Source organism: Solanum lycopersicum, chromosome 12, assembly GCF_036512215.1.
Source record: "Solanum lycopersicum chromosome 12, SLM_r2.1".
Taxonomy (NCBI): Eukaryota; Viridiplantae; Streptophyta; class Magnoliopsida; order Solanales; family Solanaceae; genus Solanum; species Solanum lycopersicum.
In genome coordinates, this window is record NC_090811.1 from 60120714 (window position 1) to 60133983 (window position 13270).

Below are 13270 nucleotides of genomic sequence, written 5' to 3' on the forward strand. Positions count from 1 at the left end.
CTATTAAGAAAATAATAATTGAGTAATTTTATTAATTATGAAGTGGATGAATAAAAAATTTAAGATTTTCAAGAATTTTTTTTTTAAAAAAAAAATTAATTGATTGTGAGTAACTAAGTATAATAAGTAAAAAGATTTTATTCTTTGTTGATTTGTCAATATGAACCAACATTAAAAAAAAAATTAAACAAATAAATTTTATAAATTTAAACTGTTTCATATAAATTAAGACGGATGAAGCAACAGTATGCAATCCTGGGGGGGGGGGGGGGGGGCATTCAACTATATAAACACCAACACACCAAGCAACTCAATTTCTTCTTTCATTTTCCCCATCTAACTTTTATGCCTTTTTTCTTATCCTCCTCCATACATACATATTTCTTACCATGACTTCAACCTCTAAAAACAACAAGAAACACAACAATAGTGTGATGAACATCTCATCTAATAACAATAACAATAATAATACGACTTTTGTCCAAGCTGATCCTTCCAACTTCCGTTCTGTGGTTCAAAAACTCACTAGTTTTGAATCCAACAAGTTCCCCACCATCATCGATCGAACGCGTTCATCGACGTTCAATTTACATAAACGGAGGCATAATGCAAGTAAAGTTGAATATATTTCTACAAGTAAGACCATGAATTTGTCTACTACACAAAAAGTTACTACTAGTAGTAGTAGTTTTCTTGCATCTCCAATTTCACCTCTTGATGTGTTGACACGTGGAATAAGTCCAAGATCAACCATGGATGATGATGATGATGAAGAAGAAGAAGAAGAAAGAGCTATTGCTGAGAAAAGATTTTACTTGCATCCTAATACTCCTAGAGCTTCTCAAACACCTCAACTTCTTTCTCTATTTCCTCTTCAATCTCCTAAAGACACGCATCATTCATGAATTAATCGCGTAATTTTAATTTGACCTCAGTAGATATTTAAATTTAGCTTGAATAAAGTTAAACAACAATACATAGGTGTTTTACTTAGCGTAGTAATTATATGTAGGATGTTATGTAGGATGATGAATGTAAATACTGGTTCAATTTTATTAGTTTAAGTATCAGCTTGTGCACGTTTGAAAAGTTGAGTCGTTTATGTATTATGTTCAAATTAATTGTAGGACGCATTATTCACTTTGTTTATTTATATAGACATTAAAATTATATTAATCATGAATAGTATTTTGTGTTAATTCTTATGATGTAGAGTTGGGCCAATTTTTGATTGAGATTGTATCAAATAATATTTGAGAATTCAATATTTGATGTACGTTTGTACTCTTTTCTTTTTTAATTTCCTCATTAGTGTTGCACTCTTTTTTAACGAGGTACAAAATGTGTATCGACTAACATTTTCTCCTTTCAAAATAGTTATATATTTTCTTCTCGTTTTATTTTCTTATTTTAATTTTAGCATTCAGGTGTGAGTGTTTACATAAGGAGATGAGTGAAATACAATATAAACAAATCCAATTGAACCTATTATTTTTATATATCAAAGACATTTCTTTTCTCGTCTCATATTAGTTATTCATTTTTTTTTTTTTACAGTTGTTCGAAAAAATTCTAAGGAATATCAAGGCAATACTGGAAGCTTTCTTTGTCTTTTTTTTTTCAACGTTTAGTTTTAATTCCCTTTGAACAAGTCTTCTACCAATTTCTGTTATGATTATAACTACTACCAAGAATTTATGAATTCATTAATTAATTGGTATATTACTAACCTAAGTCTATATATCTTTGATTAAGAAGTCAAGTGTTTGACTGCTAAAACCTTACTTAGAAAAGTTGAATTTGACTAATACTTGCTGCAAAGGTTAATTACTCATTCAAAATAAATACTTTTTGTACCATTAAGAGTCTTCATTTCACACTCCCATGTTGTACATTTTTACAAGAGAAATTAACTTTTTTTTTTGGGTTTTCACCTGCTATTTGAAAATTCATATGAAATTCTGATTGAATTCAGATCGCGCGTTGCAAAGTCTCCATATGGAGTTGAGGTTCTCAACATGTTTTTCTCCATATCTACGACTTTTCAATCCATCTTTTTTGTGTGTTCATGTTGATTTAACACATATCTTGAAAGGTAAAAATAAAATAATAGTAATTTTACTATGTTGCTCTTAATTATTTATTAAATATTGAGAAATGAATAATACTTCATATTAAAGATGAAAACAGGTATAAAGTGATACATTTTGTCTTGATTTTGTTTAAGTAGATATATATTTTTAGTATAACTAATGGACGGAGTATAATTTATTTTGTCTAGCATTTTGCCAATAGACACTCTATTTGTATTACCCCACCCCACCCCCACCCCCTCCCCCATTTTTTCCTTTTTTTTCGCAATGCCAATAAAATAAATTGCAATATTTCCAATATATGTATAACAATTTATGTAGCACTAGAGCAAGTGTGAGTTTAAGTACCAACGGCTACAATCTCCAATTCAAAGTTGGTCTAGTTTTTATTAGGTTTTTCGAATTCAAATCCATATATATATATATATATATATATATGAAAGTGGTCCAAATCCAATATGTTGCTATACCAATTCAAATTAAATTATTAAGCGCAATGAGTTCAATAAATAGCCTCCCTATCTACGATAAATTTAAATTTGGCACTTGATCCTATATATATTAAAATAGTTACTCTATACATGAGTACATGTTTACAAATGATATTGCTTTCAAGTAGATCTTAATGTTTGTTGAACTATATATAAGTAATTCCCTTTTAAGTCATTCGAAAAGAAAGAGAAATTACAATAATATACTCAATATAATCACACAAAATGAGATCCAGGAAATTAGGAGAAGCATGCAATGAAAATGTTTCGTTAAAGAAAAAGATTACTAATATTCACAATATAACATAGTTGGTATTATTTACTATATCTTACTTTTCATTTACACACTCATTAAGAAAATATGGGTACTTCCTGTCCTTTTTACTTGTTAAATTTTGACTTAACATACATATTAATAAAAATAATGATTAGTGCATTTTATCCCTATCAATTTGTTAAGATCACAAACATATTTATTTACTATAGTTTTCAGAAACATTACTCATTATTAATAAATTAACAATATAATAGGAAAAATAAATTATTTTTTATTTTAATTTATCAAAAAGGATAAATAAAAAGAGAAAAAGAATAATAGCATTAACCATTTTACCCTTTTAAAGAAGGTAAACTACACGTATTTTGAGAAAATGTGAACAGTTAAGTATTTCCTACGTCTGATATTATTTGTTATGAATTTTTATTTTTAGAGTTAAATTATAAAAATATTAACTAACATTTTAACACGTATTTTTTAATTATATTAATATTATAATTTATAGTATTTTTTATTTAATTTTAAAATACTTAATTTTTTTATTTAAAATATCAAGTTAATATAATTTTATTTAATTTTAAAAATTAATAAAATTAAAAAATAACATGACAAACGATATCGCATTGAATGAGGAAATATATGTTAGCTTTGACAAGAAGTAAGGGGAGAAATATTTGTTATATTCAAAACGTGTTTTATAGAAAGTTACGTAGTTGACTTTAAGAGGACATAAAAAGTATATAAGAATTTTAATTTTTGGGGGAAGACTCTGACAGGTCTTATTTCACACATTGCCATCAAAGTTAGATGACAAATTAGTCTTACAAGAAAAGAACAATATTATATTATATTATATTATAACGTATAGTTTAATTTTGCAATATATTTTGTCATCCACTTCTGTAATCTTATCTGGTCCCTCACATCGACAAGAGTGTTGAAAATAAGAAGAAAATTACAATAAATTGGAAGTTTTCTAGACTTGTATGGAATTATATTTGTATTTATTCTTCCAAAAATATTGAAAAGTGTATTTAACGTATTAAAAATGTCTTTAAAATGGTATTCTTTCACCTATTAAATTAAATTTATTCCTCCTTCTACTTATTAGATAAAAAAATATTTTAAATTTATTAGAAATGATTCAAATTCACTTCTTCTTCTATCTAGCTATTAGATAAAAATAAAAATTCAAATATTTCAGATAAATGGAATAAAATTGAGACTTTAATTTATTCAAATTCGAAGGCTAAAAAGAATTTTTAAATTTATGTTATATTATAAAAATATTATATGTATAAATTCTAATAAGATATTTTAAGATTGCGCGGAGCAAAAAGACATATTAACTAGTCCTATCTAATGGTTGATAAACATTTTCTTAGTTCAAAAAATGGCAAATTTAACGAACTTTAATTGGTCAAAGTCAATTTTTTTTACCATAGGGAGAAGGGGGAGCAAATTTGATTGACAGACGAAAGAATGACATTTTTGAACTATTTCTAATATGTTAAAGAATATTTTTGATTCTTTTTGTTGATTATTTTATATCTAATTAATTCAAAATCAAGTAGAAACGACGATCTTTGGTGCAATTGATAAACTTGCAATCATTTTTAAGTTTTTTTTAAAAAGAAAATCGATAGACATTCATCAGTTAATTTTACATAAAAAATAATAGCAATTTTTTTATTCTAATAACATCTCTTTTGATTTAATTAATCAATAAGGGCCATCTAAGTTACCATTATTTTTTAGTTAATAAGATTGAATTAACATCTTTATTGAGTGGCTCAATCTATTTTGAACTAATTCTAATTCAATTTGATCTGTTTTGAATTAATATGGTTTGATTTATAAAAGTTTGGTTCATAATTAATAATATAAAATTTATTATAAAATAATCGGCATGCCTTTTTACACCTAATAAATTCATTTTAACCTATACTATCTGAATATTTTTATTTACAAATTATAAAAAGGTAAAAGATATCATTTCATCGTCTCCGGATCAATAGTTCTGAGTTGTAACAACCTACGTATATATTTGGGTAAATATTATTTTCCATTAAAATAAATAATTAAGTCGATAACTTTGGTGTAAATAAACTCAAATACTACATGATTATTCGTGAAAATAATCCCAAAGTCTGTCATGTATTTGGATAGGAAAAAAAAGAAAACAATTAATGAGTATAAAAGATAAAATAAAGTCGTGGTGAAATGATAAGTATTCTTTCATTCTTAACTAAAGAATTTGAGTTTGAGTATTCTTGAATATGAAATCAGAATAAACTTTGTTAGAAAACGTTTAATTTTCAATGTAAAACTTCTAAACATAAATTTATGTTTAATCAGACTCTAATATGAATATAAAAGGACAAAAAAATAAGTTTTTTAGCACAAATTTAGGTAGGCTAGTTGAAAAAAAGAAAGATGTCTACGAGACTACAACTTTGTCAAATCATATATTGCTTTCCACCTCATTTTATTATGCTAACATCATACTGGTATATGGAGCATCTCCATTTCTATAATTTGGTTATATATGTGTACTTTTTCTTTAAAAAAATTGTGTTATATAATTAAAATTTCAAAAGTTAATCAAGTTTTCTTCCATCAAAATTTGTTATTATTTTTAAATTTTAACCACTTTTAACTTATAATTATTATGATTTATCATATTTTTACATTCACAATAAAAATTAGAAATTCAAATCTCAAAATTTAAATTGTTTGGCAAAAATTGAGGATATATATGTATTGAGATGCCTAAATAAAACAGAATAATTCCACTGTGAGTAAGTCAATACTTTCACATACTATTTGGGAAATTAAATATCTGTTTTACATGTCATTTCTAATGATCTAGCTTTGTTATCATGTCCATACCTCCCAACAAACTTCTTATATTTTATTTAAGGGAAAATGCACAAGTACTTCTACACTATGATTAAAATTTCAGAGACGCATCTTAATTAAATTAAATTCTTATTATTTTTTGAATTTATTTTTTTGTAATTTTATATATCTTTTGTCTTACATGGCATACTCCGTGACTCCACGCAATTGAGGCGCGTGGGAGATATATGGATGCCACGTAAGCTAAAAAGGTGCACAAAATTATTTAAAAAAATAAGTTCAGGGGGTAATAGACCTTTAAATAGTTAAAGTGTGTCTCTGAAAATTTGATTTATAGTCTAGAGGGGTACTTGTGCATTTTCCCTTTATTTAATTAAAAAACTAAGAGGTTTTTTTATGACAAGGAAAACTCGTAGTCGCTATTTTTGGGTGCACACACGATAAGACTGTTGCTCCTATGCAATAGTTTGCAAACCACATAGAAAAGGTAATCTGCACTGGACAAACCTGATGCAACGAGCTCGACCCCCAAGATGAATCCCTTACTAAAGGACGGGTTAATCCGAATAACAAACTCAAAATATATGGTACATGGCACAATTTCTCTTAGCATACGTAGAGCGCAATTTCTACTTTTATTATGTAATGGTTGTGCGAAAGAGAAGTTTGCACATCGGTTCAACTTATCGTATATTAATTTATAGATGTGCTAAATCATTATAAAATTATTAAAATATTTGATTATGAATTATCGATTTGGTTACCAGCTTAATCGTTAATATTTGACACAAAATAAATAATTAAAAATTAAGTGACAAACCAAATAAAACATGCACATAAGCTGACATACTTTATCTTTATCTTGCTCAAAAACAGTAACACATTGTAGAAAGTTTGAAACAGCTAGAGATAAAAATATGAAAGCAAAACACTAAGTCAAATGACTTTATATACCGAATTATATTAATATAATATTAATTTACTATTGAATCATCGATCAACCCGTTGAGAAAAAACTCAAATTGTTAAGGACCGCTAACCTGATAATTAAAAAAAATCATTATCATAATCATTAAATCAGTAATCCACTATCGATAAACCAATAACTTATTTTTTCCGTTCAAATAGTCGGTTTCGAATCACGGTGAGAGAAAAGATTGACAGTTACAATGCTATACACTCAACAATTTGTACTTATGAAACATCCTGCTACAAAATTACAACAAAGAAAATCATCAAGCTACATGAATCATAGCAAATCCTTCTATTGAAAATTTGACATTATCTGCTTCCTAAAATTTCAAAATCTATGACCACTAATACAAGGAGAAAGAGGAAACTCTGGGGTTAAGATGTTCTTTACCAGTTAACAAAAAAAAGAAAAAAGATTTGCCAGCTTTGAGTTTTAACTGCTAATTGTGCTTTCATGTTTACTTGTCTCCACCACCAAACATACCACCCATACCACCCATCATGTCCTTGGCAGAACCCATTTGCTTCATCAAGTTCTGCAAACCACCCATACCGCCTATTTGTTTCAACATCTGGGGAGGCAAGACTTTGCTCATGTGTTGTGCATTCATGTTTCGAGACAAGGCGCTCATCTCTCCCTTCTTTGGAATCTTAAGTCCCTTCATCTTACTCCATATCTTAGCCAGTCGTTTGTATTCCTCCATCATATCCATTACCTCATGCACTTGGCGGCCGGAACCCCTAGCTATCCGCATAATTCGGGAGTCGGTCATAAGCTTAGGGTTGGAACTATCCAATTCTGCAATTGTATTGGAACTTGAAATCGAACATCAAACTAAAAACAAATTAATGCATGAAAATACGGAATTAGATCACTTGCCTTCATTAGTCATTGAGTCCATCATTGTCATGTATCGTTTAATTTTTGCCTGGCTTTCATTTTCACGTCCTTTTGGCATCAACTCTGCACTGAATCCTGGAAGCATGGAAAAGACCTACACCACATAGAAACATCAGCAACATGTAAGATGATAATGAAGCATGCAGCTATGAATGAGGGGGAGAGAGAGAGCCAAAGATGGGAAAGAGTGGTTGAGCAAAATATTTAAATATTTACGATTGACATATCCCTTCCAATTGTATTCAAGGACTAGCAAATGATCATGAGCTTGCTCTAAGTTATCAATATTTATGGTTTATGCACAAATCATACCCAAGAGAGGAACCTTCAAGTATCTTACGTTCATAATCCAAGGAGACGGAAAGATTGATGATGACGTCAAACATCGTATTAAAGTAGGGTGGATGAAATGTAGGCTCAAATCCAGGGTACCGTGTGATAAGAATGTCTCATCAAGGCTTAAAGGTAAGCTCTACAGAGTTAAGGTTAGACCAACATTGTAGCATGGGCAGAGTGTTGTCTAGTCAAGAACACCCACATCCAGAAGATGAATGTCGTATAGATGAGGATGCTACGATGAATGTGTGGGCATACTAGGAGAGATGATTAGGAATTAAGTAATGCAGAGCAAGGTGAAAGTGGGTTATATGGCAGACAAGATCACGAAAGCGAGGCTAAGATGGTTCGGGCATGTGAAAAGGAGGTGCGCATATGTGCTAGCAAGGAGGTGTGAGAGGTTGGTTGCAGCAGGAGTTAGGAGAGAGAAGGGTATGCCGAAGAACTGGGGTGCTTAGACAGAACATGCCACAACTTCAGCTTACTGAGGGCACGACCCTAGAAGGTATGAAGGTTGATGATTAGGGTAAGAGATTAGTAGCTAGGTGAGTGTTGTTGCACTTTATGTGGGAGTGGCAGGGGTCTAACTTTCTCCTCTCCTCTCCTCCTTATTAGTAGTAATATTTAGTAGTCGTGTAGTTTCTTATCCTCTAGTGTATTACTGTCTGTTGCTTCAGTCTTCCTATCCCACAAAGGCAGAGGTGATCTGTGCACGTCCTACCCTCCCTGAACCCTAATTGTGTGATTACACTGGGGTATGTTCTTGTTGGTATCAGAATGATCTAGTATATATATGAATCCAATACTGATGAAACTTTTCCAACCCAAATGTTAAGGATGTTGACACCAAAAAGCAAAAACTACTGAAAAAAAGAGTTTTCAGGAAATAGAAATTTTAAAGCAAGCAAGTAGCAAACCTGGCCAATGGGGCCCATTTTAAGTATGTTCTGAAATTGCTCATACATAATCCTCAAGGTAAAATGTCCTTCCGATAGCTTCTGAAGAAGTTCAGGCTGTTGATCCATCGGGACAACCTCATGTATCTTGTCCATGAACCCAGACCAATCACCCATGCCTGGTGGAGAGCGACACAATAGGACAATAGACATAAGCAATATCTAGTACCTCAAATAAGCAGAGATGGTTCAGGGTTAAAAATTCAAATAGCAGTAGAGAGATGAAAACGTATGCAAGCAGAGGGACGCAAACCTAAAAGACGGCTGACAAATGGCTTAACATCAAAAACTTCAAACTCGTCCATGTGTTCACCAGTTCCAATAAAAATGACGGGACTTTTTGTTGCAGCAACTCTGCATAGAAGAGTATCATATAAATATCGCTTGTTCACTCCCAAAATTAGGTTATAAGTTTCATTGTGAAAAACTATTTGGTGAAACTAATTCCACTTTAAAAATTCAAAATACGAAAAAGAAGTACTTGTAAGCAAAAGACGGATAAATCAGAACAGGGCAGTAAAATTTGTGGGTTAATCAAGGCTTAAGAAAAAATGTACATATCTTAGATGGAAAACAGTAGAAGTTGTGGCTTTAGTGCTGTAGGAACCAATTCGAAAGCTTTAAATTTCAACCCTTAATTAGCATCTCATTTTTCCCCCATATAAATCATGTATGGATCAAGAAATCAAACTTGTCAGAAAAAGAGGAATAGTCTTTTTTATGGGGTAGACAAAAGATAATAATTTACAACAGGAACATGTTATATAGCTCAGATGAGTGATTATGTAACTGAAAGAGGTTATTGAAAGAGATGTTACTAACAAAAGAACAAATGAAACTAAATGACTGATGGCAAATATTTTAATCCTTGAAGTTGCCTAGACATGCTCGAAGGCATATTTTAGTTTAGTTGCACAAGAGTGCTCACTATCAATAGAAGGCATACTTTATAAATGCTACATCAACAGGTTGCTAGAGGGAGGTGGAAGCCATCCCATGGAATTAGTCGAGGTGCGTTCATGTTGGCCAGGACACCACGGTTATAAAAAGAAGTGCTACGATACCAGCAAGGAAACTTACGCACTGAGGGCACCACCTCCTTTTGCATGACCATCCATCTTAGTAACAATTACAGCTCCTACTGCAACACTTTGCTTAAATGCTTGAGCTTGATCAAAGGCAGCTTGACCAATACTGCTATCCATAACAAAAATCACAAGATCTGGTTTCTGGGAAACCAAATAGAAAGATTAGCATTTCTTATGCAAGCTAACCATCCACCTGGAGCATAGTAAAACATACCGTTGCTTCAGCAACTTGTCGCATCTCTTCAAAAAGAGCAGCTTCTTGTTTGTGGCGTCCACTTGTATCAACAATTATTAGATCACAATTTTCCTTCTTAAATGTTTCAACACCATCAACTGCTATTTTCACAGGGTCTGACTCCGTGTAGCTGTTGCAGAAACATACATTAAATCAAAATACAACATTACCTACAGTTTTACTTAGAAAAGAAACGTAGTTCAACAACCTAAATGGTTAATTACTAATAGCAGGCTACTCAATCCATTCAGAAATAAATGAGGATGTTCTTTTTCTTTTTCACGAGGGTTGAAGCAATTAGGAAAAAGGAGTTCAAGTAAATGTCCATTCCCATTTCAAGAGAGAGGGATATCACTGGTAAGAGATCTTGAGCAAACTAGCTTTAAGATACTCCAGAGAAAAAAAAAAACAGGTAGCTTAAGGACTTCTGTCCGTAATTGAAAATAAAAATTGAATCGAAACATATATTCAACCCTAAGCCAAATTAGAATGAAATATTTCATTTTCTTTACACATTGCATACTGATTGCCAGTCAGCTGACAACTATTGACTTTAATCTCTTTGAAAGTTTTTTCTTTTTAATACAAGTGTTAGAATAGGAATAGGTATATACAATCCTACTCAGAATAAGTATTTCTCATAATAAGTAATCTCTTTGACAAGTCTTGGCAAAGAAAAAATGCAGCTCACTTTGTCCTCCAACTCCTTATCTAAATTAACTTTAAAATATGTGATCCCTATGCCGATGACATTGTTTATCAATTTACTAGACAGTATGTAGAATGTCTTCAGAAAGTACGATGGAGAACATTCATGATCAACAGATTATAGCCTCTCAAGCTTCTTAGAATGCATAGAGAAGGTAACACTAATAGACTGAGAAGAGGAGATACCTCCCATAAAAGGGTATCTTGGCTTTTGTTGCATTCTGCTTCAATTGATCGAAAGCACCAGCTCTAAATGTATCAGCACACACTAAAGCTGGTTTCCAACCTTTTTTCTGGTGGTAATATGCATACTTTGTACATGTTGTTGTCTTTCCAGACCCTATAATAATAAATTATAAATAAATAAGGGTATCCATTTTAAATTGTGAAAAAGATGAATGAGAAAAATGGAAGGGCATTAGACATATGTCCTCACTCAAATTCCTATAGCCACTTTGAAAGTGACTTAGTTAAGTGGTAGTCACCAAATTGTTAAGGTATCATATGATATAAATCAAGAGTACAAAGTTGTATCAACTCACCTTGCAAACCAACAAACATGACAATACTGGGTTTTCCTTTTTTCGGTGTAAAAGAAGGCTTCCCAGGATCCAATATTTTGCAGAGCTCATTAAAAACCGCCTACACATGAGAAATTTTTTAATCTTAGGTCAATAAAAGAATGTGAGAGAGTTGTAAAAAGCAAGTGAGTGTGTATTTGCTGGCAGTTCTTTTTTTTCTTTCTTCTTCGAGTTCAAGCTGCTGCGGCCATTTTCTTCTTCAGCCTTTTATCCCTTTCTCTTCTCTTATTTCTTCTTCAGATCTTATTCTCCTTTTTTGTTCTCTTCAATAGAATAAACATGAGATTTCTTTACCTAGTCTTGAAGATTGTCACACGATAGCACCTTAAACTTTTATAAATCTACAGTAAGTTTTGTTTGAAGTAATGTTTGGGGGTTACATCTGAAAGTGTATCACATACTAAACAAGCAGGGGAGGATGAAGCTTTAAACTACTAGATTCATCGGAACCCAATACTTTTGCAGAGCATAATTTTATGAGTAAGCATACACTGAAATTGCAATAAATAATATATATAAACCTATAACTTTAAGAATACAATGTGTTTAAGATTGATACTTATAAAGTTTAAACCTATAAACCTTAAAATTTATTTATATGTGCAGCTGAGAATGACTTACTAAATTCAGAAGTTTGAAACAGATTCTATGAGTGTGTTGCTAAGTTGGTCCATGATATTACTGAGGAAGATATTATAATGGAGCATCTTAACTTGCAAGAATTTTTCAGAAATTTGCATTGGCTATTGCACAAAGAAAGACAAGGTCACTAGGTGAATGAGGATCTATCTTTATAATTTTAACTCTTTAAGTTAATTCTTTATACTGTAGTTATTAGCTTTTGAGTATTTGTTCTACTTCCAAGTTGAATGGTGGTTCTTTCACTCCATACTCGCAACATTTCTGCCATCAAAGTTCTAAGTCTAACTTGTATATCATTCAAACGTGAGAGGAACTGACAGCATGTAAGACGAACAATTCAGTATATATAATTACTAAGCAATGTTTCAATTTTCAGCAAGAAAAGTGTATCCAAAATAAGCAAACTACTTCATTCAACAATGGTTTCCAACTTAAAAGTAAACGAACGAACGAACCTGTTGGATGATCCTACGCTTGTTATGTCCAGCAGCAAGATCGTCAAGATTGACAATTTTCTTAATATTAGTGGTCATATCACGAACAAGCTTAAACTGAACATCAGCTTGAAGAAGAGCACGAGTGATTTCATTGAAGCATTCGTTCAGAACTTTCTCATCAATAATTGTAGCATTGCTCATCTGCTGGAGAGCACGCGATATGCTCCCCCCTAATTCTGCTAACACCATCTTGAATTAACAAATCGATTATCGAATCAAGAATTGGACGATGATGATCGATAATTAGGGCTAAGAATAAGAATCATGAGATAATATTTAGGGTTTTGAATCAACAATTCCCCAAATGATGAATATTGGTGAGGATGGAGAGGTTTGGAACTGAAAAATAAAACCCGGCTCTCAATATGAGTTTCTCACTGTATATTTTTATGTATAATATATAATTGAAGTATCCAATAAATGATTCTATGTGGTGTTCTATAGTAGTAATAATTTGTAGTCCCATATGACGTTAATCTGTATTATGTCAGTTCAAAATATTTGTGTTTACTTGTTCAATTATGTGAACATTCAAAATTAAAGTGCACGCATGTAATTTAAGGCTAAGTTAAAGATCACTTTTATATATTATTCTCTCTGTCTAATAATAATTGTCTACTGTTGACTTGAA

At 31.2% G+C, this 13270-nt stretch overlaps 2 protein-coding genes across 2 annotated transcripts; one reads left to right on the forward strand and one right to left on the reverse strand.

Annotated features, from left to right (window-relative positions):
* Positions 1 to 129: 129 nt before the first annotated feature.
* LOC101247994 (VQ motif-containing protein 11-like) lies at positions 130 to 1183 on the forward strand. The gene has a single exon (XM_004252436.3). The coding sequence runs from the start codon at positions 390 to 392 to the stop codon at positions 903 to 905; it is 516 nt and encodes a 171-aa protein (XP_004252484.2). The 5' UTR covers positions 130 to 389; the 3' UTR covers positions 906 to 1183.
* A 5704-nt stretch (positions 1184 to 6887) lies between these two features.
* Positions 6888 to 12912, reverse strand: LOC544156 (54-kD signal recognition particle (SRP) specific protein). The gene is given in 9 exon segments (NM_001247499.2): positions 6888 to 7494; positions 7576 to 7690; positions 8850 to 9007; positions 9142 to 9242; positions 9969 to 10117; positions 10191 to 10341; positions 11106 to 11259; positions 11462 to 11561; positions 12598 to 12912. Coding segments are annotated over 9 exon segments (1500 nt in total). The 5' UTR covers positions 12829 to 12912; the 3' UTR covers positions 6888 to 7153.
* Between the last annotated feature and the right edge of the window lie 358 nt (positions 12913 to 13270).

Bases quoted from the DNA above. Each gene is read 5' to 3' on its own strand.
- LOC101247994 (XM_004252436.3), top strand. From the start codon at position 390: ATGACTTCAACCTCTAAAAACAACAAGAAACACAACAATAGTGTGATG.